Genomic DNA, 26,348 nt, shown 5'->3' on the forward strand with positions numbered 1-26,348 from the left:
ACGGTCACCGAACCGTATTCGGACAAGCGAGTAATTACAAAAACGCCACTCATCGAAAACTGAGCAACAGAGGATACTACACCATCTGGTGTATTATCCCGCGTATGTGTATCCGGCGAAGTATCAGAGAGTTGGCTGGGTTCTCAGATGCAATATATAAGAAGCATGGGGTTATGTCCTAGAAGGTCAGCTTTTAGAACATACCACTATGAACATTACTTTCAGCACAACATAAAGAAGCGGAAAGGAGCACGATCCACACACACTTTCCGAGTGTGCTTCCTTCCCTTTGTGTCGTCCGCAAGCGGAGTAGTATGCTGTACAACTGAACTACCCTAAAGCACTGAGCCCCGTCAGAACGATGCACTGTGCTTGAATAGTGGAATGTGAAAGCAGTAGTACTATTGCCTCTCATTACTTTAAGATGCGCCTGTTGACAGCGATGTTCTCATCCAATTAGACGCGTTTGACGCGCGCAGTTGGCAGAGAAAATTGAAATTTGTGAAAAATATGAAACAGCACTAGCCATGGCTAGTGCTGGCTAGCGGAATGCATTGCACTACAGCGCGCAGTCGTACAGGGGTCCAGACACCTGTCTAGAACGCAATCTAGGTTAGTTTCACTGTTTGTTTCTGCCGATTGCCAATTACTCGCTGCAAAACATTACGATTCCAACAGAAATATCTGGACCAGAAATAGTCAGAGAGGGCACGCATGAAGCTTTGTTTCAACATCACTGTTAAGAAATCGCGTGGCTTGACAGCCAACGACCGATTAAGACAAATTAGCGAGACAGAAAGCTGATTTGTCAGCCGAATGTTGAAGGAGCTAAGCATTCCTTCATGCATACACCAAACCACATCCACGCTGGTGCACTGCAGTCCAGCGAGATAGAGAGAGACGGTGCTGCTGGCAGCGACAAAGCCATATGTAACTAGGTTTCGTTCTTATTTCGTGAAGCGTCACGAATTCGCTACGCTAAAGTTGAACGGGCTTATCTCCGAAACGCTGTATGCCCTGACGCGTTCATATTCCATGCACCTTAGTAGCCAAGACATTGGGCTTTTGCTGCTAAAGAGCCACCGCAAAATCAGGCGACCAGGTTCGGGTGCATCTCCCGGCCCTTGGGCCCGCCGTTGCGTACGATATGAAGTCCCCACACGCGAACACGAATTAAAAGCTACAGTGGCTACGGCGACGTTCCCTTGATTTCAGGGAAAGCAGTTGTACTCCACAACGACGCCCCGTCATGGTGGTCCGTTGAAGACGCAAACCCTAGCTAATCGTTTTCTGACGGCACTCGCGAGAGATCATGGATTCTGAAATTAGCAGCCGGGCATTGCGGCCGAAGAGTAGCCTTTTTTTTCCCATCGTGCTCCACATAAGCATCCCGATTGGTGACTTCTGTGGACTTCGCCAAAAGTCCTTTAGGAGCATGAGCCTAAAACTCACACAACGCATCGCGTCGATCTCAGTCTCTCGAGGTGCTGCGGTTCGAAACGGTTCGCCCGTGCGTCCTTTAAAACGCGCGCGCGCTCTTTAAACCCGCACTGAAGTACGTTGTCCGCGATTCTTCCCATTAATGCTCGGACAGAGATACACCTGTCCATATTTTTATTTGTTTTGAACACATATACACATATACACAGGTATCAGGAAAGGGAAAGCGAGGAGCAGGCTGGCAACTGCCACCGGAAGGGGCACAACGCCTGCCTACTCTTCTGAAGGGAGGTGACAGCAACACAGAAATGGAAGATAGGAAGGAGGGGAGGAAAAAGGAAAGAGGAAAGGAGAGCAACAGGACAAATCTAAAGACCAAAGTAGAACTCTGCAGCCGGAATTAAAGTGACGCCGCGTCGAACAGCCTCCACAATTATCAACCACATCCATGGCTGTACAGAACCACATCCATGTCCATACAGAACAACTGAGGAGCACGCGCTCCTGAGGCAAAAGATGTCTGTTAGAACTCCATTGAACAAACTGACAATAACGAATACACTGGCGTCACTTTCGCCAAATAGAGCATGAAAGCAGAGCAGATCTCGTGCAGAGAGGGTGCACTAGAAGAGATAGCACCCGAACGCTGTCCTGCAACTGTAAGCGTCCAAAGGACAGGGATGGCTCGGCAGTACAGTCGTCCAGCAATGCCGAAGCTCAATGCGTTTACCGAAAGCACGTGCGAGAGTTGCACGAAGTATACGAACTGAATTGGAGAACGTCAGTGTACCCTTTGAATGTATCAGTGCAAGCCTGCTTGCGCGGGCGCGTTTGTGTAGATGTTGCGACAAAAGGAAACGTAAAGATGACGCCAAGTGGTAAAGTGACACGCTGTGGAAATGAGTGCTACACAGACAATGCATAAAGGTGCCGCGCTGCCCCCTCCCCCACACCTCCTTCCCCCATTCCGCAAGATGTCCCTTTCATCGCACGCTTCGGCAGCAGGGAAACGCAGACAATGACGTTGAAAGAAATCAATGATAGAGAAAATTGATTCCGTTTTTTTTGTCTGTTTTCTGTGACGATATATGACAGAAAATCTGGGTCTCGAAAGAAAAAAATCTGCATTGTCTGTCTGTCTGTAGAAAAAATTTTTGGGAAGTAAAATAAAAAGAGATCAAAATGCCAAAAGGGGAGATGGGGTAGATTAATGCTACTAAAGAAAAATGTGAAAACAAGGGAAAGGGAGTGCGTTAAAAACACGAATGCTGCAGGAAAGGCGTCACCTATACGTGTGTCTACGGAAATGAGAAGATGGTGATGATCCGAGAATACTTTAGCAGGTACGCATTTCAAGCTACACGATGCTAACTGTTACAGAAACACGCTTAGAGTGCGTACTTAGCCTTTTTCTTACGGAAGAACACTGCCTTGAAGAAGAGGCATTGGAGCGGCAACGTGGTAAGCGCTCTCCAAGATCGTGAATAGTTTGTGTCAAAATTAGGCTGCAAAACCAAAATGACTAAGCTGATCAGGAGTGTGCACGAGTCCATGCACAGAGCTCAACATTCTGAACCTGCATGAGCAGGGAACGTTCCTGAACCTAAAAGACCACTCATACCGCAACAGCTTTCGAGCCAGCGCCACTGTCCTGTCATTCAAACGCACGCCGTGAAAGCGAGGCTGCAGTGTTCACTACGCATAAAGCCCAGCCTACCTGCCCGCTGGTAAACGCATTTGACCGCGGGACAAACCGGCGCACCAAAGACTAGTCTTCGCGAACGGACTTGCCGCAAGCGTCTCTCTCCTTCTCGCCTCTAATTCGTAATGTGTGAACGCAAGGCCAGTGTGTGTGTGTGTGTGTGTGTGTGTGTGTGTGTGTGTGTGTGTGTGTGTGTGTGTGTGTACACACTCCTCTTGCAGTGAGGCAGTGGCTCGGGCAGCGTGGTTTTCAGTGCGGCGCGCGAAGGAATCCCTGCCGCGCCACCTAGCGCGGCAGTGGTGGGCGACCCAAGGGCCACTCTCGTCTTCGGCACCCCTCAGCCCCCCCTCCCACCCATATCGAAGTCTCGAGCATTGTGAGGAGTACGAGCCTCCCGCTCCTTCCTCAGTCGCGGGGGGGAGGAGGGGGGGGGGTGTTCGCGGCAGGTGCGGCTGCAGGCAGCAGCGGCGGCCACTCCATTAGGCCCATTGTCTCGTCGGGCGGCCGAGCAAAGAGATGAGTGCGCGCGGTCGCCGGCGGTCCCCTTTGAAGCGCGAGCGGCGGCTCCCTTTGATCGGCGCCGCCGCCTTTGAAGTGCGCCGCCGCCACCGGCCTTGGGTGCTCCGCACACCCCGGCGACGCCAGCGCGCCGCTCCCCGGGCCGGCCGCCTTTCCTCGGCAGCCACGCGAGGTCCCGCTACGCGGCTCGCCCGCTCTGGCCGCGTGTGCCGTGGGTGCCATCTCGGCGAAGACGCCCGCAGCGCGGGCGCGTAGTCGCGTATGAGCAGCCGAGAAAAGCGCTTTATGCGACTCCTCCAAGAACGCCACGCGCTTGGGGCATCTCAAATTAACGCCATGCTTCAACGTAGTATCGGATCTAGAGAAAGGACGAAAATGGACACGCTCGAACGTTCGCGGCCAAGTACATCTCCCTTGATTCCGACATCATTTAGAGCACGTATATTGCGCGTCTACTGCCCCGGCATCGCTTTGTGCCGTATTCGAACGATGAATTTCGTCGTCACTTCAAGCCGCGTTTCAGCGGACTCGCTTGCAATAGCTCTGAGCGAGATTCACCATGCCCGTAGTTGGTGAGAATGGCCGGTACTCGAAACGCAACTTCGGTATCGCGGCGTCCACATTTAGGATTTGCTGGCTGCTGCTTTCGTGAAACATTCCGGAGCACAATGCCAGAGTGAATTTATGCCCAGACATTGTATACAGTTTGCATCGTGCAAGCTGCGCTCGAACGTTTTGATGCTCCTTGAACCTCTCAAGTTTTTCGATCTTTTTAGTGAGTTATGTAACACCCTTACTTTGGCATCACTGCGTGTCATAGGCCAATGAGGCGTCAATCTACGATGCATAACTCCAAGGGAAAATACACATAGTATTTCTTGTTGTAATGCTAGCAGTTAGGCTGCTTTTTACACAGTTGACTCTACAAAGAAGAAAAAGGAAAGGAAGAGGGAGGCGAGCATAAATCTAGGAGGAGGATGCCAATGTCACGTTTAATTTAAAGCATTCGGTGTCGAAAAATCGGAGTGTCATCAAGGCTGTTTCTTGTTTGGGGTGTAGTCCAGGGGAACGGGAAAATTGACATATGTTGCTCATAGCAAACGCTTCCCGAGAGGTACCTACGTAAAATACTCTCCCAGGGCACCTCTAACAGAAGTCCTATACCCACAGGCTCCTTCAACTTCCCAATGACTTCTCGTGCTTCATGGTACATACTTTCACAAATACTCTTCTAGATGCAGCGGTAGGCCACTGGAAGGTGTAATACGTTGACTAGGTGTGGTGGCTGAACAACTTTGGAGTTTTTGTCCTATTGATGAGTCATATAAGGAAACTGAGCGAGTTCAGTCCTTGTCTCAGTAGCATTGTCCCAATGTCGCAATTTATTACACTTGAGCATATGAAAGAAGACAGCTCTGTTTCGTAGTTTGACCGATGGTTCGCGAACATGTTGTTCTTTCGTACATCCTGCCAAGCCAGGAAACAGATTTGCGTAGAAAGGTTCTGGCCTTTCTGCTTCGGCCTGGCTTGAAGTTAATCCCGATGCTCAAGGTGTTGTGAGCAAAAACAGATGAGCTCAGAGTGATACCTTCTAAAGAAACCGAGATCCCGATTCTCTCCCACTATCATATCGATGTGTCTTTTAAGATCAGCTCCCGAAAGATTAAGGCCGACGTTTTAACAGGAAAAGTATACCTCGAATGAACGTTTCTATGGATAGACCCATGTGGCCTGACAACTTCTGAGCACGCGAAACCGAAATTGTGCGGCCGAAACAATTAAAAAAAAAAAAAAAGAGAAGTTCGAAGCACAGCTGGCGACGTAATTTTCCGACACTTAAAGTGTGCGCAGCGCGAAGATGGAGCACAGGCTTCTCCAAGCAGTTAAACCATCGTGAACCAGTTGAAGGGGCACTACGCGAAAGCGCACCAGAAAGGGCTGCCAATTTAACGCTTTCTGCCGGTCCTAAACTACGCTGTAAGAACGCACGAAGGTCAAAGAACTTCCCCACCATTACGCGCTAAGCAAATAGCGTAAATGAGTTGGCGCTGCGAGCGAGTTAGATAAAGGCAATGGCGTTGTTCCACTTCTCTGTTATCGCTCGCGTGCTTCGCCGCTGGGAACTGCGCGCCGCCGCTCGTAGCCTGTTTTGACTGCGGCACCCGGTAACCGCACAAAGGGCACGCACGTACCGCAGCCTAATTGGCAGTTTCGCGAGAGGGCGAGACTCCCAAAGAGAAGGAGGGGGCGGCGCTAGTCACAGTCGCACGACATTACCCTCCCTCCCCTCTCTCTCTCTCTGGTTCGGCCCGTCCGCCCAAAGCAACTCGGATGGCGCTGCGCTCCTCCTGTGTCGCATCATGCCGCCGGTGTCCCCTTGGCGCATGTTTACTTTCCCTCGAGCGGGCCGCCACTTTGAACGCCGCCGCTATTAAAGGAGCGTCAGAGTGCTCCCCGTAAACACGGAGGGTGGGTCGGCACCCAAGCGGCGAGCGTCGCGCGCGGTAGATGGCGCTGGCCACGTGATCGAGGAGTACAGGGCAATACGTTCTTTTCCTCGAAAGATGACCTCAGGCCTGTCTGATTCTTGGGAGCCAACTGCTCCCCGAAACGTACATGCTCACCTGGATAACATTCCTCGCGGTCTAGACCGCTGTTGCATAGGGAGGAGGAAGGCCGAGAGAGGCACCGCTACAGCTGATACACGCTGCACCAAAGCCAGCGAAAGAAAGGCGAATGCACAAGTTGAATGAAGCACACCGAACGAGTAGCTGGTTGAGTGCGCTACACAAGTCAAGGATTAAAATTAAAACTAAATTATGGAGTTTTACGTGCCACAACTGCGATCTGATTGTGGGGCACGCCGTAGTGGCGGACTCTGGATTAATTTTGACCACCTGCAGGGGTTCTTTACCGCGCACCTGAATCTAAGTACACGGGTGTTTTTGCATTTCGCCTACATCGAAATGCGGTCGCGGGGCCCGGGATTTTAGCCCGCGACCGCGTGCTTAGCAGCGCAACACCAAACCCGCTAAGCAACCACGGCGGGTCACAAGTCAAGAGTTATGACACCTGTCTGCTCCTTTTCTCTTTCGCTTGCACTTGTCAAGGCTGGAAAAATAACTTTTGCATCTGACAGCTAATTACGGTGGCGTTTTGTAAGGGAAGCGATACAATAGGCGATGACAACATTGGAGGACTACAAAGTGATTATCAACCAGTGGAGGGCCTGAGCGAAAATGAGAGCCAGTACGTACGATGTAAGTTTTGCTTTTCCCATTCAGTAACTTGCCACTGAAACACGCTGATTACTATAGCCAGGATTAACTTCTCGACTCAATTATAAGTAAATTTGGCCAAAGCCAGGATGAAGTCCTGAATTCAATTACTAGTAACAAAAGCACGAAAGGTGGCTGGGCAAATGGGGTCCCCGCGCTTCTATGGTAAATACACAAGGCGAGACCTACCGACGTTCGGGAAGCTATCGGAAGTTCCCACCTTCTCCTGTTCACTAACAGATGCCTGATGAACGCGATTTCTTGAAGCAACATAATATACGCATGTCAGCGGATGGCCCTTGTTTTTTTTTTTCCTCGACATGCGAAACCTTCGTCCTTTCATGTAGCTTCAGAAGCGGCAGCAGTTATCACCACTCGTCGAAGCATGCGGGTATTAAAAATTAAGTTACGGGGTTTTACGTGCCAGAACCAGTTTCAGATTATGAGGCACACCGTAGTGTAGGATTCCGGAAATTTCGACCGCCTGGGGTTCTTTAACGCCCACCTAAATATAAGTACACGGGTGTTTTCGCGTTTCGCCTCCATCGAAATGCGGCCGCCATGGCCGGGATTCGATCCTCGTGCTCAGCAGCCCAACGCCATAGCCACTGAGAAACCACGGCGTGTATGCGGGTATACATCAGCACTACCGATCAGGTGCTAGAAATTCATTTTAAGGTCAACTTAAGTTGATACAGTTAGTGCTATATCGCATGGCGTTAACTACACGCAATCATTTAAAGAACAGTGTGCAGGGACTCCAGTATTGTCAAGAGTCAGTCATTGCGACACACTGCATCAACTTGATTGCCCCACAATCTCTGAGTCGATCATGCAGCGTGCCATCGTGAGAGAGAGCGTGTGCTGCATTTATGGGGTTCAGGAAGCGGGATAAAAAATGCGCATGTATGGCACTCTTGTGTAACAGCCAGCGTAAATGCACTTGCAGCATGGACAGAATGTTCCAAGTTCTCAACGGTAAAAAGATTTACCTTAAGCAAAACGGACTGAATAAACATTAGGTTCGATAGACCATCGCATTTAGCAAGAATTTCGACCATCTATAGCGGACACAGCACCACGGCAAGTGACCCGATAGCACGCTTAAAGCGAATATCTGGTAGTCTTATCAGGGTCTTTAAGATGTAGTCTGAGTGATTTCGAAGAAGAAAGACAAAAGCGATTTACCGTAAACGTCAAAGTCAAACGGAAGTTTGTCACGGTTGGTCTACAAGAAACTTGGCCGCACATAATGACGAAACTGGACAGGGCCATAGGTTGCGCTTTCGTCGGGCAGGATTATGTCATGGCTGCATGCAATAAACATCGCAAAAAAGTATTGCCTAACGTAAATGGCAGATGTTCTTCACTTATGCTCATCAAATGATCCCTGTCTGTATCTCATTCGGACGCATTAGGATGTGAACCTTTCTTAAGAGAATTGTGTCAAAAGCGTTCACCGACACACGTTCTTTGTCCTCGAACTGCAGCGCCACGTCAGAAAGCTGTGGCAGCAAGGCTTCAGAAAGTTCAAGGAACACGGCATACGCAGGTATGTGCTCACAAAGCATTTACATTTGCGACGACAAGCCTGACTTTTTTTCCGGTTGTCCTGAAAGCAACCATGTGTCATCTCGCGTTTTCTACCTTTCACATTCCCATGACTGCGCACAAAATGTCGTCCCGCTTCACAAGTGGGCGGCTTCTATAGTACAAAGAGGGCTACAGCGAAAGCGTCTGTGAGCGCGTTTTCATTGATGCACCTCCACCACAATGTTACGTGAACGACGAGTCAGTAAGAAGAGCAACTATTTACAGGTTATATTTACAACAGCGGTTGCAGCGCTGACCAGTTAGATTCACAGCGCGAGCCCAGATCTTTCTTCCTGCTCTTTTCTCGAGTGATGGCGCCCACGCGCCTCGTTCAAACAATTCAATACCACACGCATGTAGCAATACTGTCCGCGTCTCAAGCTTAATTTGGGGTTTCACATTACAGCAGGAACAGAGCCGATTTCACACTTATTTATGTCATGGCTGTCGAGATCTTCACCGGCATTAGGCATTATAGGAGGTTATTGCGGACTGCGAATATGGTTCCGGCGAGCTAGGCACTTCGGACGCGACACCTTTGCATTCGCCGAAGGTACGCCAACTGGTACGCCGACTGCAAGCGCACTACCGCGCAATAATGCATGGGGATCGAATTCTACAGGTTCTGTGCATGACGGTGTGGCCCCGTCGGTACATGTTAGCTCCGTTAACCGACATTAGGACATTGTTACCTATTCACAGACATCAGCTTCGTAGCCCACCAGTCACCCACGAAAATACTAGTCTAATTACTCCTATGAAGTTTACACCAGCGCCGATCTTTGCCACTTGTCTGCATGTTGTTTGACAAAGCAAGCTTGCTAGACGCATACTCTAGTCTTAAATAACTTAACAGCGATACCTTTCTTTATTGCAATAAAGACTTGCCCTTAAGGCATAATTCTTGGTGCGTATATGTGTATTATATGTGTGCTGTGAGGCCTGTGTTGTATATGAATTGAAGCAGTGTTTTGTGGAATCTGTTGTCATGTATCCAGCGGTCATAGCCGGCTGTCACACTGTAGCGGAGGCCGGCTTGCAGTAGGAGACGCGAGCGTTCCGATTTTAAACCAGTACAAGTCCATATTAGGTGGTATGCATTTGCTTCCATCACAGGAACGGAGCAGTATGGACACGTAGCACCGAGTGGTAAATGCGACCAGTTCCACCTTGAGATAACAGCCGGTGTAAGGGCCACCCCGGCCCGAAGCCTCCTAAGCACAACTTCCTCCGCCCTAGTAAGGTGAAGGGGGAGGGAGCAGACACACCTGACCAGGATTTTCTCAAACATTAATCCCACGTGGAAAACCTCCGCCCTTTTGTTAGAGTGCATTCACCAGAAGTATGCTTATAGCGGTGCAAGCTACAGGAAAAAGTCGCGCGTTGAATAATAGAGCATTTGTGTCATTGGCTGCGCCGAGCGCGTCTCTTGGTGCCTCGGTCACCTGCCCCACAGCACCATGAAAGATTTCTTAATTTGTACACATGCAGAGACACTCACCAGTGAACGCTGAACGGGAATAACAGTTGGCATGCGGAAAAGCGACATGACTCGCGATATCCCATGCGGCCGAGCCAGCCACACTTGCCACTATATACTGTGCACCCCGTCCTGTGGGGGCAATTCCCGGTGGTTAAGCATAAGAGGCCACACACACAAGCAGAACCAACTGTACGGCCATATTGTGTTAAGCCGGCCGTTTGTGCTCAGTCCGGGCGGTTCCATCTTGATGCACACAGTGCCAAGCACGCAGGAATACGCCATCATAGAACTCGAGCAGGTTCGCGCATGTCGCGGAAGAAAAGATCACGCTGCAGCAGTGCCTCTGCACCTCTTCTTCGAGGAGCACCAACTGCATCAGGTGCGTGACTTGTAGGGCGAAAAAGCGTCAGCGGTTTCGCCGAGCGTTCAGCAGCATGTGCGAGCCGATGCACAGCGCGCATGGCCTCTTCGCCAAGAGCTTGCTACACCCGACCCAGTCGGCTATTCTCGACGGCGCTCATTCGCCAGTATACGCCTGTGGGGAATCTGCTTTCCAACATGACCCCATGGCATTACCTGCCTAAACTCAGAATTAACGCTGGAGGCTTACATGATTTGGCAGTTAGTATTTGAACACAGGCTGAGAGGGTGAGATATAAGAAATATTCCCGACGGAGATTTTCTTCTCTCGTATACAGTAATTTCGGCTTTGTTTAAGCTTTGTGTAGGCCAGCTGTTTACGATCATTCACGATGTCACAGTCACTGTGCAGCTTATAGACTGACAACGTGATTCTATCCTATAGGAGCACACTCATCTGCACCACCTGGACCCATCTGTGCCGACGGCAGCTTCGAGTTTCTTTCAAGAATGCATTATCTCGCCGCATCTGAATGGCTGACAGTGCTGCCTCTGGCAGTTGCGGCAGCGAGCAAAGCACCGAACATGTTCTCTGTTATTGTCCTCACCACAGCTCAACAAAAGCTGTCGCTCGTGACGGCTTTGGCACGCCGCAACGACCGACCGCTTTAAGAGCAGACAATCTTGGAGAGCCGGCTGATGCATGTGGTCGTCACAACAGCACGCCATGAAGGCGCTCGTCAAGTTCCTCTGGTCAAGCTATCTAGTTCAACAACTGTGACACTCCCGCGTTCTTTTATGTCAATATGTGTGTGATGTTTTGTCTGTCTCTCTTTGTGTTTCCTTCTTCATCTTTATGTCTCCCCTTACCCCTTCCCCAGACAGGGTAGCAAGCTCGATATTTTGCTTCCGGTTAACCTCTCCGCCTTCTGCATCTCATTTATCTCTCTCTCTCTCTTCGCTAAGGCCATCAATGGTACAATAAACCACATTGAACAGTCGCCAAGCTTGATCGGGGATTCGCTGTTTGGAAATAATACGTAAAGTGTACTTTGTTTGCTCAGCACACCGACTGCTCTGCGTTCAAATCGGAACCTCATAACTTACCCTGCGGGCGACCCGTCATTGCAGACGGCCGTGCCATTGGCCAGTAGGACCCTGCGCAGTCTGGCACGTTGTTCGCGTCCATGTCCACCGTGGCAGGGCTGGTTCCGACCCTGGGGCCGTTGAGACCGGTCGGCGTTGCCGCTTCCTGAGCCGGAAGGCCACGGAGGCCGCGCCGTCCCATGGCCCGTTACGCTCAACCAGACCAGCAGCAGCAAAAGCAGGGACGGACGCAGGCACACATTCATTTCGGCGGAGAAACCCTGCGATGTGAATAACGAGGTGAGTTTCTTGGAAAAGAGCAAGGTCTATGAGCTGTAGGACTCATCCCCAACCTTACTTATCGCTACTCTGTTCACACTGAAAGATTTCCTGCCGGCGACAAGATCAGAAACCAGAAAATCTACGTCACTCGACAGAAATAAGCCTTCGTCGCACCGATCGGTCCCAAACCGACTTTAGTCAAACCGGAGGGGTAGTAAGGGGGGGGGGAGAAGTAATAAATAAATAAGTAAATAAATAAATAAATAAATAAATAAAAACTGTTCCTCGTCACAAGCAAATCAATATGCGGGATTACCAGAAAACGGAAGGGCTGTGGACCGGAAGTTAGTGCACCGTGGAAGGACGGTGCAATACTTTCAACACAGTTTTGTTTAGAAAAGGGGGGCATTTATGCGCGATTCAACGACAACAAATAGCAACCCAAGGAAGCGGACACGGCATATCGCCGCACGTACGGATCAGCAGACCAGATACGCCATTTTGGATCTACAGACGGGCTCCGATATACCGCGACTTTTGCGATAAACATCGCTCCCATGATTTCCTGCGTTTCTTTGTCCCCATTTCTGTACAATACACAGCATTGTTTAAACAGTGGCTCCCAGCCACAATCATCACAGTGCAACGATAGGCGATCGTCGCGATATTGTTTCATCTACCGCACATGCTCTCTTAATCTGTATTTAAGCTCTGTGCATACTACTGGTAAAGCTACGGACAGAAAAAGACAAATTTATCTGCGGAAAACCGATCTATCAATGTGAGAAACAGATTCTCGGCGTCACAAACACAGAAAGGCAATGCATCTGTTGTCGTGTGCTACGAAAAGTTTCCAAATGAATACTAAACGCTGAGTGCGTTGAGCTGACAGTCTAGGCTGCGTGTTGTCTCCCTCGCTGGCCACGACAGTAACCTTTTGGTGGAAATCTTTCTTGCTGCGTTCAACTGACGAGCTCAGGCGAACGCTATTCTCGGGACAGTTGGCAGGCGGCGACGGACATATCGCCGCGCGGAACGACACCTTCAGTAGGCACGCGCACATTTTGCCACCGATGGAATTTATCCTACGTGCGCGATATAACGCTTCCAAGTGTGAACGCGCCTTTGCACCTGTGTTTAACCAGCGGTGCCGTTTGAGCGGGGTTGTCGAATGTTTTACAAAAGTTCCTACACAAACCATAATATAACACCGACTGTATCGACTGGTTCAGGAAAGAAATATGAGGTAGCGTGACGTCACTCAGCCAGCCTTCTCCGGCAAACTTTCCGTGAAGAAGTCCCTTTCGTCTTTTTCAATTGCCTCATTAAATTAATTGAATTCTTGAAAGCAAATTGTGTCAGTAAATTCATTAACTGCGACTTACACACAAGCTGCAGACATGGTAGCTTCGCATTGTAATTCGAATATACGAGAAAACGTACTTCTGCTACGCGGAAACTCAAAGACAAAGCCCTTTTTCAGCTTCCCTTTAAGATCTAGCTGCGTGGCCACGGCAGCAGGGTGGCGGTACTGTTATTGGATGAGCACGAGCTCAAGAAAAATCCCGACCAACTGGAAGCTAGCAGCTTCGCTGTAAAACGCGTGCGGAAAGCCGCTCATGGCAAAACCCGATCCGGGACTGGCATGACCACACTTGTGGGCGGCTCTACCGCTGTGGCAAGCACATGGTAGATTATGTTTATGGAATCACTGCTGCGTGGTTAGCGATAGAGAGAGAGGGTGGTAGTTTCTCGCTGCATTTGCCCGCGCGTGTAACACAGCCGCTCCTCATTGGTGCGATAGCTGCGATCCTCCGAGAATCATTCGCACCGCGGGAGGAAAATGTTGCCGCTCGGCCGCTTTCGCGACGCGCTTCCCGCCGCCTGCGGCCAACCGCGTAGCCTCTTGCCGCTAGTGTAGATGCGCCTTTCGCGCGGACAAGTTAGCCACCTTGCGGCAGCCAATCAGAATGCCAAGGCGGAAGGGGTCGCTGCGCTGAAATAAACATAAGCGCAGAGCGAGCTAACTTTTGAAGAAAGACCAAGGAACATGCATGAAATGAAGTGGCCGGCTCAAATGCTCAAACATATTTGCCTCGAATACGCGGACACGGAATAAAGAAAGAGGACAAGAAAGTTGGCAACGATGTACAGGGTAACTGAAAGTGTAACTGGAAAACCAGGAGTCATGAATAGAAAGGGACACAAACGGAGACGATAAACTGGATGCACACGATGGAAACATAAAAGAGAATGGAGATTTTCAAAGACAGCAAGATATGGCAGTGCCCTGCTATTTGAGGCCTGAGGACAAAAACATACCGGAGCAAATATGCGCCACAAGTGAGGCACGTGTGTGCTGGAAACAAAGCCCGGAAATGACTATCGGCACATTGTAATGCAATGCCAAGATATTCATCCAGCCAGACTGGTAGGGAGTGCCCGCCTTCCTGAAGCATTTGGATTCAAAAGTGGTGGAAGAATTAACTACAGTCAGCAGTCGATCTACATAAGAGACAATCAGACAATTGGTGGAAGAAAAGCAGAGAAGAGATTCATAGAACCGGAGTCATTGCAAGCGGAGGTAAAGGTACGATATAATGATAGAGGTTTTAAACACGAAAGTCAACATCGAGATCAGATAGGCAAAACGCTAAGTGGCAATAGATGTAGATGTGTTACCTGACTGAATCAAGCAGGTTAGGTGACGATTTGCCACCGCCCTGTTTATAAGGGGTTGCCAATAAACATCCTTATTATACGGGACGGATATTGCGAATGGTGCCCAGCACGTCCTCGTAGCAGTGGTTCGTCGCAGTGGTCAGTGCGTGGTTGTGTGTGGTCTGTGGGTGGTTTCTGCGAGCCATCATCAAGGAACGAAATGCCAGGGTGTCGCATTTCGTTCTTTTGTCTGCGGGTAGATCTTGCGCGCGGCCTTGACGTACCGGGAATCGTACGGCGGCATTAAGGTTACATGTGTTCAGATTAGTATGGAACACGTGTGCTTTCGAGTTTTGCAACTTGAGAACGTGTGTCACTGATAAGCGGTGTTCACCAACCGTGCTTTTGCACGCGCGTTTGTACGAGCGTTTGTAGGAAAACGGCGGTACGCTTGCGCGCTACAAATATCGGTACTCCACAAAATTTTATTCGATTCATCTTTGGCGCGCAGCCCAGTAGCAAGAAAAATTGTAAGCCTTGAAACAGGGTGTAAAAATATAACCGTCACTAGACGGAAAATGCAGTAGACAGTACACACGCATGTAGAAGTAGCGAAGGTGGCAGCGATCGAAGTGGCGAAAGCGGTGACATGTAACGTGAACGGCGCCGCATCACCCTGCGCGCGAACGTCGACCGCTTCTGCCGTTCCGCTTCCTCTCGCTAGGCCCGTGTGAACACGCCTTTACTCTATTTAGCCGCAGCACGTGAGCCTGCACTCATCAGACTCCGCGTTGTATGCCTGGTTCCAGGTAGGTTTAGGTCCTTGTGCACTTGCACACGGTGTTTGCCAACCTGCAGACGTTTTCGCCAAGTATGTTTGTGTAACTTCGGTCTTTTATCGCAACATATTAGTCATAGGAGGGATGGCAGTTACTCCGGAGACCTTGTCGTCGAGGTGGGCCGCCGCTCTGCGCAGCTCAGACCTCGGAATCCAGACGTGGGCAGTCCAGCAAACCCGTGAGACCGCGTTGAGGCAGGGCCTTGACGTTCCCCCGTGGGGGACGTGAGCCCGGGTCGTGTTAAACCTTGCCGGACATACAAGAAAGTTGTATCCATCCATCCTGTACATTTATCGTCGTCTTCATTGCAAAGCGCGAATGTAGCTATGGTATGCTATACTGACACACCATCTTTTGTCTTTTCGGAAAAGCGTGCGCTCAGCGAGCTAATGGAAAGCACTAAAGCTTACCGTAGCATGATCACGTGCTAGGCCGAATTTTTCTCGCTTCCATTTGCTCACGCGACGCTCCCATCTAGATTTTCCTTCCAGTACACATTGCGCCAGTGGACACCATCGAGCTGCTGTGCAGCGTGTCTGATGCGGACGGTGTTATACCGAAGGCAGTCTTAAAGTTAAGACATCGGCGAATGGTACCACGTGATTCTTCTGTCCCCAGCTACATCATTATCGTGCAGAGCACGTCACCTCTCACTCTGTCGTCGTTTCCACGCATCTTAGCTCTGACCAGCTGGCCCCTTCAGTGCTGACACCCATTCAATAAAGCGAAAACCTTGTGACATTTCATGAATACCTACGCAGTTAAAATACGACACAAATGAGCGTAAGAGAATAAAAATTATAGCAGAACTCCTCTCATCATGACTGTCGCTGGTAATGCGATTAGCATTCTAGCAAAGTAGCAACAGACCGTATTTCTGAAGTAAAGTTTCATTAACATCTGTAGAATTGCCATACTGAGACTTCCGTTGCTTTGGTCATATGTGGCATATTCCGGTATCCTCCCATGTTGCTATGGCACTCGCTTGCCATAGTAACACATGGATGACGAGTGTATGGCGCCAGTGCATTAGCGACTATGGAATGACAAATAAGGAGTGACGTCGATTGAACGACAAAGGCAGCACGATGACAATGAGATGACCATTCCTAAATGATATTGTTGATATTACGACGATAGCGTGACGACAGCCACGTGAGGGCAATTGGATGACGACGACTGTGTGACGACGAAGGTATGATGAAGCTGGAATGACGACGATGGCACGACGATCACGGCATGGCGATGACCGTGTGACAACGAACGAATGATGGCGGCTCTCTGAAGACGCGCCGTCTCCAGAGAGCCGCTATCATGACGACAATGGCACGACAACGGTTGCAAAATCATGATTGAAAGACCACAGCATAATTACGACATAATGACGAAGAAGGAACTGCATTCGTCGATAGAACGACGAATGCAGTATGATGACGACGACAGGGTGACAATGGGATGATGATACTGAAGTGATGACAATGGTAAACGAACAGTGTGACGACGACGGCATGACTTCAAAGGTATGAGGACGACGCGTGACGACGACGTCATGACAATGGTTTGAGGACACTCGGATGACGACAAGTGCACGACGACTCGTAACGACAGTCTTATCACGCAACCTATGACGACGATGGCCTGACGACAATGGATTGACGAAGACGGCATGAAGAGAGGCAACTGGCAAACCTAGAATTATAATATCGCGACGACCACCAAGGCTTCTCCACCACGGCCACATATCTAGTGGCGAACGCTATTCGACAACTTGGCCCGCTGGGTTGACGTAGAAGACTTGTCAACAACGGCATCATGAAAGTCAGGTGACCAAGCTGAAACGACAGCGATGGAACGGCCATGACGGCATCACGATCATGAGGACATACCAAGTGGCCCAGGTGGTATGAAACTTGGGTCACTAAGTAAGAGAGAGAAAGAGAGAAAGAGACAGAGAGAGAGAGAGAGAGAGAAATAGAAGACAGGAAAGGCAGGGAGGTTAACCAGACGCGCGTCCGGTTTGCTACAATGCACTGGGGGAAGGGTGTATGGGGATGAAGAGAGAGAGAGGAGAGAGAGAGAGCACGGTTTGGCGCACAGTGGAAGGTTCGGACCGAGTCTACACACGGTTCCCAAGACCTGTCGACTTGAGGTATTTCAAGAGCGCTTTCGCGGCCTTCTGTGCCATCGACGCGAACAGTCAGGGTCTAAGGATCTTCCTTACGGAAAATGGTCTAGAGTCCAGGATTAAGAGGTTAGATAGACACACGGGATAGATGGGCTCAAAACATGTGAAGTAGTCAAGTAATGGCAGTCGAATTAAAGAATCCCTCGGTGGCAGCGCGAGTGCACACCTGCCAGGCGACATAGTTCGAACACCGCTGGAACGGGTGGGCATTACCAGGCGCACGGGGACAGCAGAACCCGCAGCTAAGCATTAGGTTTGCAAGAACGAGAGCCCGTCTACAGGACGGAGAGAGCTTCGAGTCGTCGCCAGAAGCGCGACGTCGGAGCAGTGCGAGCTTGCTGCCGCCTTGCTCTCGAGACTGTTGCCTTCGGCCGTTCAAGATTGCTGCTAGCTTCCGTTGGAGTCGACTGCCATCTGCCAAGTCCGGCGTCACCTACCCTTCCTTCCCGTTCTGCCGTTCCTTCCTCCCACGGCGGCCATAGCCTCACCGGAGACAGTGGTACCGCAAAAGGCACCACCAACAAGGCAAGTATTCGGTCTCAGCCTGCGATCTTGAGAGACTGACTAGCTTTATTTTAGAACCCCTCGTGCTTGACTGAGCTTTCCATATGTCTAGTCTCTGTGCTCCGATTTGGTATAATTTTTTTTGGTCCTAACAGAATGCCTTGTCCAATTTATCTTCCTCGCCTCACACGCCTAGCAACGTGCAGATCGTAACCTTCAGAGTATTAAATCTGCGCATTGCGCTGCCATGCTTATTATGCGTAATTTTAGCTGTCGTGCACGGTAAATTTGTCCACCACCTAGCATTCATCAGTTGTCCGTGTCATGTGGACTAAATCGATCAAGGGAGTTCTCAGCCTAGCTAGCCCGACCGCAGTATCGCGCGTAAAAAATAGACAGATGTGAATCGCAAAGACGCGAGCGACCACCGCTGCTATAGGCAGACAAGAATTTTTGTTTCGTTGAGGCGGTGACACAAGTTACTTGGCCGATTTTGCGTCATATATCATTGCTGGCAGGTGCTCGCACGCCGCAGGAAGAAAGCGTAAGGGCAACGCCCGTCTCCACGGCGTGCGAACAATTACAAATCAGTCCTTGCGCGGCCGTAGGTGGCCCTTGCGTTCCGCAGAAAGATCCATTAGGTGGACACCGTGAGCAGACCGTAAAGTAACGAAAGATTACACGTCCCGTTTCCTTTTCCGTGACGCATCTCAGAGGGGAGGAAAGTAGGCAAGACGGATGCACGGGTGTCGTACAGAAAAGCGCGCTTGCTGCATAAGGCGATCCGCTGGGTGGTTTGAACATACTTGACGGTAAGAGATGCATGTGGCTTCAGAAATGTCGTTTACTTTCGTTTCGCGTTATTGTCATTTAAGTTATGTTCAGCCATTCTACTTCGCCATTTAAAATCATACGGCACCACGTAATTTTACGACAGCTTCTATGGTCAGTTCCGTGTACTTTCGCTGTTATTGTTATTGAGGATTACTTATATTACGACACGCCTGCTTGTGTTGCGGTGCAGTTGTTTGGTGCTCCTCCGTCTTCGCATTATTACAAAGTGTTCTTGATGACCACCGAATCAGCAGCAGCGCAGACAGCCGTAGAAAAAACACAGGCGATTCTAATAAAGCCAAACGCTTATGCATACAGGGTCTGGTAGAATAGGCTCCCATTAATCACCAAACATGCTTTTGCAACAACATAGTGTTGCTAGGGAAACACGTGATGCTGCAGGTTTTCGACAAACCAGCCATAGAGGTGTCGAGCCGTTCGTCGCTCTCAGGTTCTTGTAGTCGGACAGTTACGACTGCCAAGGGCTCGTTATTTTAACGAGCGGCATGATTCCGTGGGAATCATGTAAACTCGTAAAGCTGTGTGGCCAGAAACCTCTGGATTGAACAGTGGTAATAGCCGTCTACTAGTGCCGCGTGTTTGTGAGCTACGCTAATATCAGTTGCGATATTGTCGCCCCGGATGCCGACCACTCATGCTAATATTGTTTCATTTTACGGGCAACTGCACATGGCCTAATCACAACAGTTCGATGTGCAAGGACCTCAAAAAAAAAAAAAAAAAACTGAATGTGAGTATTAGTAGAAGAAGGCCGCATCCGGAAGGGAAGTCATCGGCACACTCCAGACAGGTCGGGAGACCGAGAAGGATATTTTCAGTTGGCGGTTATGTACGATGCATATCATCACCAACCGAATGCCAAGTTTCCAAAATGAAGGCTAACTCAATGTTGCACAAGCTGAATGCACAGAAACGGGGCTAAATTGGCGAGGGATATTGAAATGACAAAGCGCATCCTGCGAGGCATTCGCAGATTAGAGTCGCTCGACTAACAAACACGAAATCGCAGAGTGACAAAGAATACTGTGTTCCATAATAGTTGCGCTGGATATCGTTCAGCATGGTGAAGATTGCCAAGTGGATTCAATAGAAAAGGCAGCTGGTATATAATGAGCAAAGAGAAAATGTCATGGATGAAGGCCACAGGAGGCAAAGGCGGCAATACATCATCGATGACAACCCTTAAAGGAGTACTCCAAATAAATAGGGAGTCAGTTTAAACTGATAAAGTACTGCTTCAAAATGATGCGTACATACTTTTCGGCGTGATAGCTTTATTGGTAGAAGATAAAACGATTAACAAAGCTGATTGATGTTTCGAATTTTGCGAAGAAACTTCAGTGCTGATACTACATTGTTACGTCACAGATATCAAAGTATGTTCTCTTGTTCAGGCCATTGTGGCTGACTAAAGTTTATCGACACTTACTAAATTGTGTATTTGGCTCTTTCAGTTTATACTATCGCCAATATTTACCGCTAAAAAATTTATATAGGCACGAGGGGTCGCTGGCGAAATTCATGACGTCACGCCGGGCTAGTGCTCGAAGTTGAAGGCGGCCGGTCTTTTCTGGGTTACCAGGATTCCCCACACGCTAAGTGTGGCATTTCGGGTTTGCGCAAGCCTTATTTAGTGATTCAGCTAAACTTCCTTTTCCCTCTAGGTTCCCTTTAAACTGAGAATCAAAACATCCGGAGGTGACAGGCGCTTCCGTGGCATTTCTTTGAATGCCTCTGGATATCCCTTATGTAGAAACATTGACTACCTGCGCTTTGAAATTACTCAAGTTATTGAGTTTGACCTCTATAAGACTCATCGAATCCAGCACACGTCGCCGCTACATGGGGTAGGCTGAAGGCTAACTGCCTGACGAGGCCTGCCCACATGATGACAAACAGTGCATGTGACACATGGCCAATAATGAAGCATAACACATGCAGCATAAAAAAACATGTTCTCATATCCGAGGAAGTCTTCGTGAGGAAACTCTTCGGGATTTTTTCTCAGCACCATGTTTATTATCACGACAGTCGCTCTTCTTTCTACGGCCATCCCTCTATCCACTGTACACCCTTCTTCCGTTATGAACGTGCCCAAGGTATGCCTCACACAGTCGTTATCCGTCCCGTCACCTTTACGGCACTTGCATCCACTAGGAGCGGGTGCCTTTTCACCGATTACACCTCGAAAACCGAACACCGGCGACTTTAAGGGTCTCCGTGAGCTTAGCCGGTGTCCCGTTTTTGAGGGGAAACCGGCAAGGAAGGGCTCTCTCCTCCTGACGGGAAAGTACCGTTAAGGGACGGATAACGGCTTGTGTCAAGCAGGCCTAGCGCACGGCGCAGGGGCGTTAAGTTGCATTGATAGAATCTCACTAACCCTCATCGAGCACATCATCCTCGACTTTAATTGTTAAAAATTGAATCGGAGATTTTGACGTCCGCAAGATGCACTGTGCGATCATGAGACATGACGTAGTGGAGAGCAGTGGGTTAACTTTGACCCATCTCGGGTTCATTAAGATGCACTAATATCTATAAGTAAACGAGCGCTTTCCCATTTGATCCGGATCGAAATGCGACTGCCACATTCGATAATCTAATCCGCGACCTGGTGTTCAGCAGCTCAACGCATAGCTAGTGAGACACGTAACGCGGCGGGTGATCAAGCGTCAGCGAAGACATACCGAAATATGCCGTTGTTGGGAGCGCATAGATTGTATTTCTGTAGACTATGGACGCTTAGTTATGTTCTCTTTACTAGACAGCGAAGTCGCTTCCCTGCTGCACAAACTGCCGCGGTCTCAGCGGTCTGATTAATGAGTAGAATACCGAGAGCTCAGTTTCACTCTCACGGACATTTTTTGCTGATCCAAGCACGAGCTCGGGGCGCTATACATATGCAAGAAGAATCCAAGTACAAAACTTCAATTTTCAGAGCACTGCGTGTCGTCTGCTTACTTAACCTAGTGGACGGCCGACAGACGACCGATGCGCTCTACAACACGCGCACAACAAAACGCGGCTCTCGTACCAGCGCTGGCAAGTTATCACAAATAATATTAATGAACGCACGTGGTGGGAGCAGCGTGAGTTACCGCCTACTTGACGCGCGCGTATGAGGTCATAGCTGCGTTCCGCTCCTGTGCAGCTCACCGCCCTGTCTTGTGCGGCGCTTCTTTTCTCCACACTTTCTACCATCGTCTTCTACGATACATCAATTGTTTAAACTACACTTCTGCAGCTCTGAAATGCATTTGCAACGAACCCAAATGGTCAATAAAACATACAGAAAAAACACTTTCGCGAAAGCGAAACTATAGCGCCTCTGCTGGCTGACTTCAACTTATTGCTATGGTTAGTTTTTCGGCTTATCGCAACATGCATTCTGAAATTTAGTTTGCTTTAGCTTGACATGTCATCGAAAGGTCTGCCTCGATTGTCCTCACCGACCGAATTGTGCTCACCGTAGGAGGGACCGCTTTAGTATAGACGTCTAAGTGATGCTATGTTGCCCCAAGCCGAATCCTGCCTGAAAACAAAATTGCCTAATCTCATCACTCATGGTTCGCCTGCGCTGGAGCCCATTAATTCCTTTCGATGAACTCCACACTTTTACTCAAGGATACAAGCCTTCAAATACAGGGCAAACTACCTCCAATTCGCGTGTTATTGCATTTGCCGTATTTGTTTGTAGATGTGTGTCTTTCTCTCACGCTTTTTCATATCTTATTTGCTACATCTGTAGCAGCGAGTCAAACATATTGCTAGGCTAATCTGTCGAGATAAGGCTAGCATTCAACACGCTATCCTCAATCCGTCACGTCATCAGCCACTACTACGGCCCGTAGCAGTCACAGCAGCGAGAGAGCTCGTGCTCGCGTAGGTGCATGGCTCCACGCGGTGGCTGGTCGCGGTCCACGGTATGCAAAAGCTACTTAATTGAACTGATTACTAGGCTAACGCTAACGGAAGGGTTGACGATAGAGATATCGTTATATATTACTCGGTTGCAAGACACTAAGCTAACTTTCTGACATCCATATAGTCCGCCAATTATTAAGCAGGATTCTACACAGAGGTTGGTGCAAGCGCGAGCCCGACTGATGATTATTTATATGGATTGGTTAGCTACGCGAGAGCGCTTGCTGCGGAAGGCAAAGGTAACACCTTAGCTTTGACAATGTACCGCTCGGCTTTTTATGGTCCCCTGCAACGTTGCACTTGTTTAGTCCTTGATGAACCGGGCTAAGGGCTGTCGGCAGTCTCGTTAAACACAGACCGCACTCGTTCTGGTCCTCTTGTAGCCTACTGCGCTCTTCGACTATAATAACCGTTCCGGAAACGGCTATCAAATCACCATCATCAGCCTATTTCATGTACACTGCATGACGAAGGCTTCTCCCTGCGATCGCCATTTACCCCTGTTCTACGCCAACCGATTCCAACTAGCACCCGCAAATTTCGTAATTTCATCGCCCAACCTAGTCTTCTGCCATCCTCGACTCGACTTTTCTTCTCTTGGCACCCATTCTGTAACCGTAATGGTCCGCGGGTATTTAACCTACGCATTACGTGACCTTCCCAGCACCATTTTTTTCTCTTAATGTCAATTAGAATATAGGCTATACCCGTTTGCTCTCTGATCCACACCGCTCTCATCCTGTTTCTTAACGTTACCCTTAACATTATTCGTTCCATCGCTCTTTGCGCAGTCCTTAACTTGTTTTCCGCCTTTGTCAGCCTCCAAGTTTCTACCCCATATGTTAGCACCGGTAGAATGTACTGAGTGTACACTTCAACGATAATGGTAAGCTTCCAGTCAGGATCTGATAATGTCTGCCGTGTGCGCTCCAACCCATTTTTATTCTTCTGTAAATTTCCTTCTCATGATCAGGGTCGCCTGTGAGTAATTGACCTAGGTAAACGTACTCCTTCACAGACTCTAGAAGCTAACTAACGATCCTAAACTCTTGTTCCCTTGCTAGGCTATTGATCATTATCTTTGTCTTCTGCATATTAATCTTAAACCACACTCTTACACATTCTCTGTTAAGGTCGTTAATCATTCGGTGTAACTCGTCTCCAGTGTTGCTGAACAGGTCAATGTCATATGCAAACCGAAGGTTGCTGAGATACTTGCCGTTGATCCTTACTCCTAAGCATTCCCAGTTTAATAGCTTGAATACTTCTTCCAAGCACGCAGTGAATACCGTTCGATAGATTATGTCTCCTTGTCTGACCCCTTTCTTTATAGGTATCTTCCTACTTTTCTCGTGGAGGATTAAGGTAGCTGTAGAATCCCTGTCGATATTTTCCAAGATAGTTACGTAGGCCTCCTGTACTCCTTGATTACGTAATGCCTCATGACTGCTGCTATCTCTACTGAATCAAATGCCTTTTCGTAATCTATGGAAGCCATATGGAGAGCCTCATTGTACTGTGCGGATTTCTGAATTACGTGATTGATGACATGGATGTGATCCATTGTAGAGTATCCCTTCCTGAAGCCAGCCTGTTGCCTTGGTTGACTGAAGTCCAGTGCTGCCCTTATTCTATCGGAAATTATCTTGGTGAATATTTTGTGTAATACTAGAAGTAAGTTAATGAGCCTATAACTTTTCAATTTTTTAACGTCTCCCTTTTTGTGGATTAGTATGATGTTTGCATTCTTCCAGTTCTCTGCTACCCTTGAAGTCGTCAGACAGTTCGTATAAAGGGCCGCCAGTTTTTCAAGCATTGTCTCCTCCATCCTTGATTTAACTCGACTGTTATTCCATCTTCTTCTGCCGCTTTTCCCCGTTTCATGTCTTGCAAGGCCCTTCTAACTTCATCCCTAGTTATAGAAGGGGCCTCTGTGACCTGCTCATTACTCTTAGACTGCAGGCAATGAACCAACCTCCCAAATGACTGGAGGTAATGAACGCCCCAAAAGACTCGTTCGAACCAATGGCCATCAAACAACATCGTGTTAAATGCTCCTCTGCGAAGAATAAACTGAACTTGCATGTCTAACGACTATTAATTCGGGTACTTAGAGCGTAACTTAAACATTAAAGTTATTGTCGCTTTTCTTCTAGCCGTTCTATGCTGGGCGCCATTTCTGAGTGGAGTTGAGATCTCTGAAACTGTCAGTGCGTTGGACGCCGGCCAAAAGAATGGTCCAAATGCACGAACGGAAGTTCAACGTCCCTGACGGAAAAAATGTCACACACCAGATTGGAATTATCCTTGCGGGACGTTGAGCGCGGTAGTTGAGGCAGGGTCGAGCAGAACAGAAATTCCAGCAGAGCAGAAAACATAATATCAAGAGAACGGCCTATTTCTTTTAATGACGGTGAAGGACTTCGTCTTGACACACTTTTTAACTATTTTTCAGAAGAGATAACGTTAACAAAGGACTATGCGGAATTATAACTTCGACGAAGTGTTTGCCATTTTTTAGACTACATGAAACTTCTCTCGCGAGTGTATCAACTTACACTGGACAAGTGCACTGGACTTCCCATGACAACCAATAAAGGCATGCAGTGGCTCTAGGTTTTGTTGTGACAGGTCACACTGTATATTTCTTTTACGCAATTACGGAATAACATCATTATTAAATTGAATTATGTGATTTAACCTCCCGCAACTGAAGAGTTGGTTAGGAGGGACGTGGTAATGGAGCCGTCTTCGGATTAATTTTGACCACGTAGGCTTTAATAAAGCGCACCTAAATCTAAGCGCACGAGCGTGTTTGCAGTTTGCCACAAGTGAAACTGCAGAATAATAATAATAATAATAATAATAATAATAATAATAATAATAATAATAATAATAATAATGTATTTAGTTTTCGTTGCCGCCATTGTTGCTGATGTTACTTTTTCCTTGCCCGTTTCCCTGTGCCAGTAGTCACTCCTTACCTTCATTTAGCTTACTTCACTCGTTTCACGGCACTGCACTACACGATGGCTATGCTACCACCCACAGCACATCGCTTCAGAGCCTTGCAAAGTAGAGCGGGAAGCACTTCCCGCCGATGACGCTTAACCTCAGCGCGCGAAAGCGCACCGCCGAGGCGCTCACCTGTGCGGCGAGAGTTCGACGCGCGATCCGAGGGACGCCCGGTGTCGAACGCTTCCAGCTGGGACGGGCGCAAATCCGCCTTGGAAGCGGCAACCACTTCTCGGCACGCGACGACGTCCACCTCCCTGCCGAGCGCTCTGTCAGCGGCGCCCCAACGAATGCCGGCTCGTTTGTGTCCCGAGCGAGCTAAGCCGGCTACGCGACGCCGCCGCCGCGCCGCCCAGGCAGCTAGCGCGCCCTACCGGCGTCGCCGTCCGCAGGTTAAACCGGAGCGCGCTCTCTTTTACGCCGAGGCGGTCACAGCGTTTGATAACAGCGGTAGAAGTCATGCTTCGAACTTCGTGCACGTGTAAGGTGCCCGAAGTCGCAGTAAGCACCCCTCCCTCTAAACTGACACAAGAAGAAAGACTGAATCAATCTAGTGCGACAAAGGATTCCTTCGAAACTATGCTTGGTTAATTTCACAAGGATAGGTTTATTATTAGAAGAA

The 26,348-nt window shown here is 49.0% G+C and overlaps 1 protein-coding gene across 1 annotated transcript in view; it reads right to left on the bottom strand.

Annotated features, from left to right (window-relative positions):
- Notum (palmitoleoyl-protein carboxylesterase notum) overlaps positions 1 to 25,987 on the bottom strand; it is a 66,693-nt gene extending 40,706 nt beyond the window's left edge. Inside the window, exons 1-2 of the mRNA XM_050170912.2 lie at positions 25,859 to 25,987; positions 11,483 to 11,742 (exon numbers count right to left, since the gene is read on the bottom strand). Coding sequence (XP_050026869.1) covers positions 11,483 to 11,727 — 245 coding nt within the window. The 5' untranslated portion in view covers positions 11,728 to 11,742; positions 25,859 to 25,987. The remainder of the gene's footprint in view (positions 1 to 11,482; positions 11,743 to 25,858) is intronic.
- Positions 25,988 to 26,348: the final 361 nt, after the last annotated feature.

Source organism: Dermacentor andersoni, chromosome 6, assembly GCF_023375885.2.
Source record: "Dermacentor andersoni chromosome 6, qqDerAnde1_hic_scaffold, whole genome shotgun sequence".
In the NCBI taxonomy this organism is placed as follows: Eukaryota; Metazoa; Arthropoda; class Arachnida; order Ixodida; family Ixodidae; genus Dermacentor; species Dermacentor andersoni.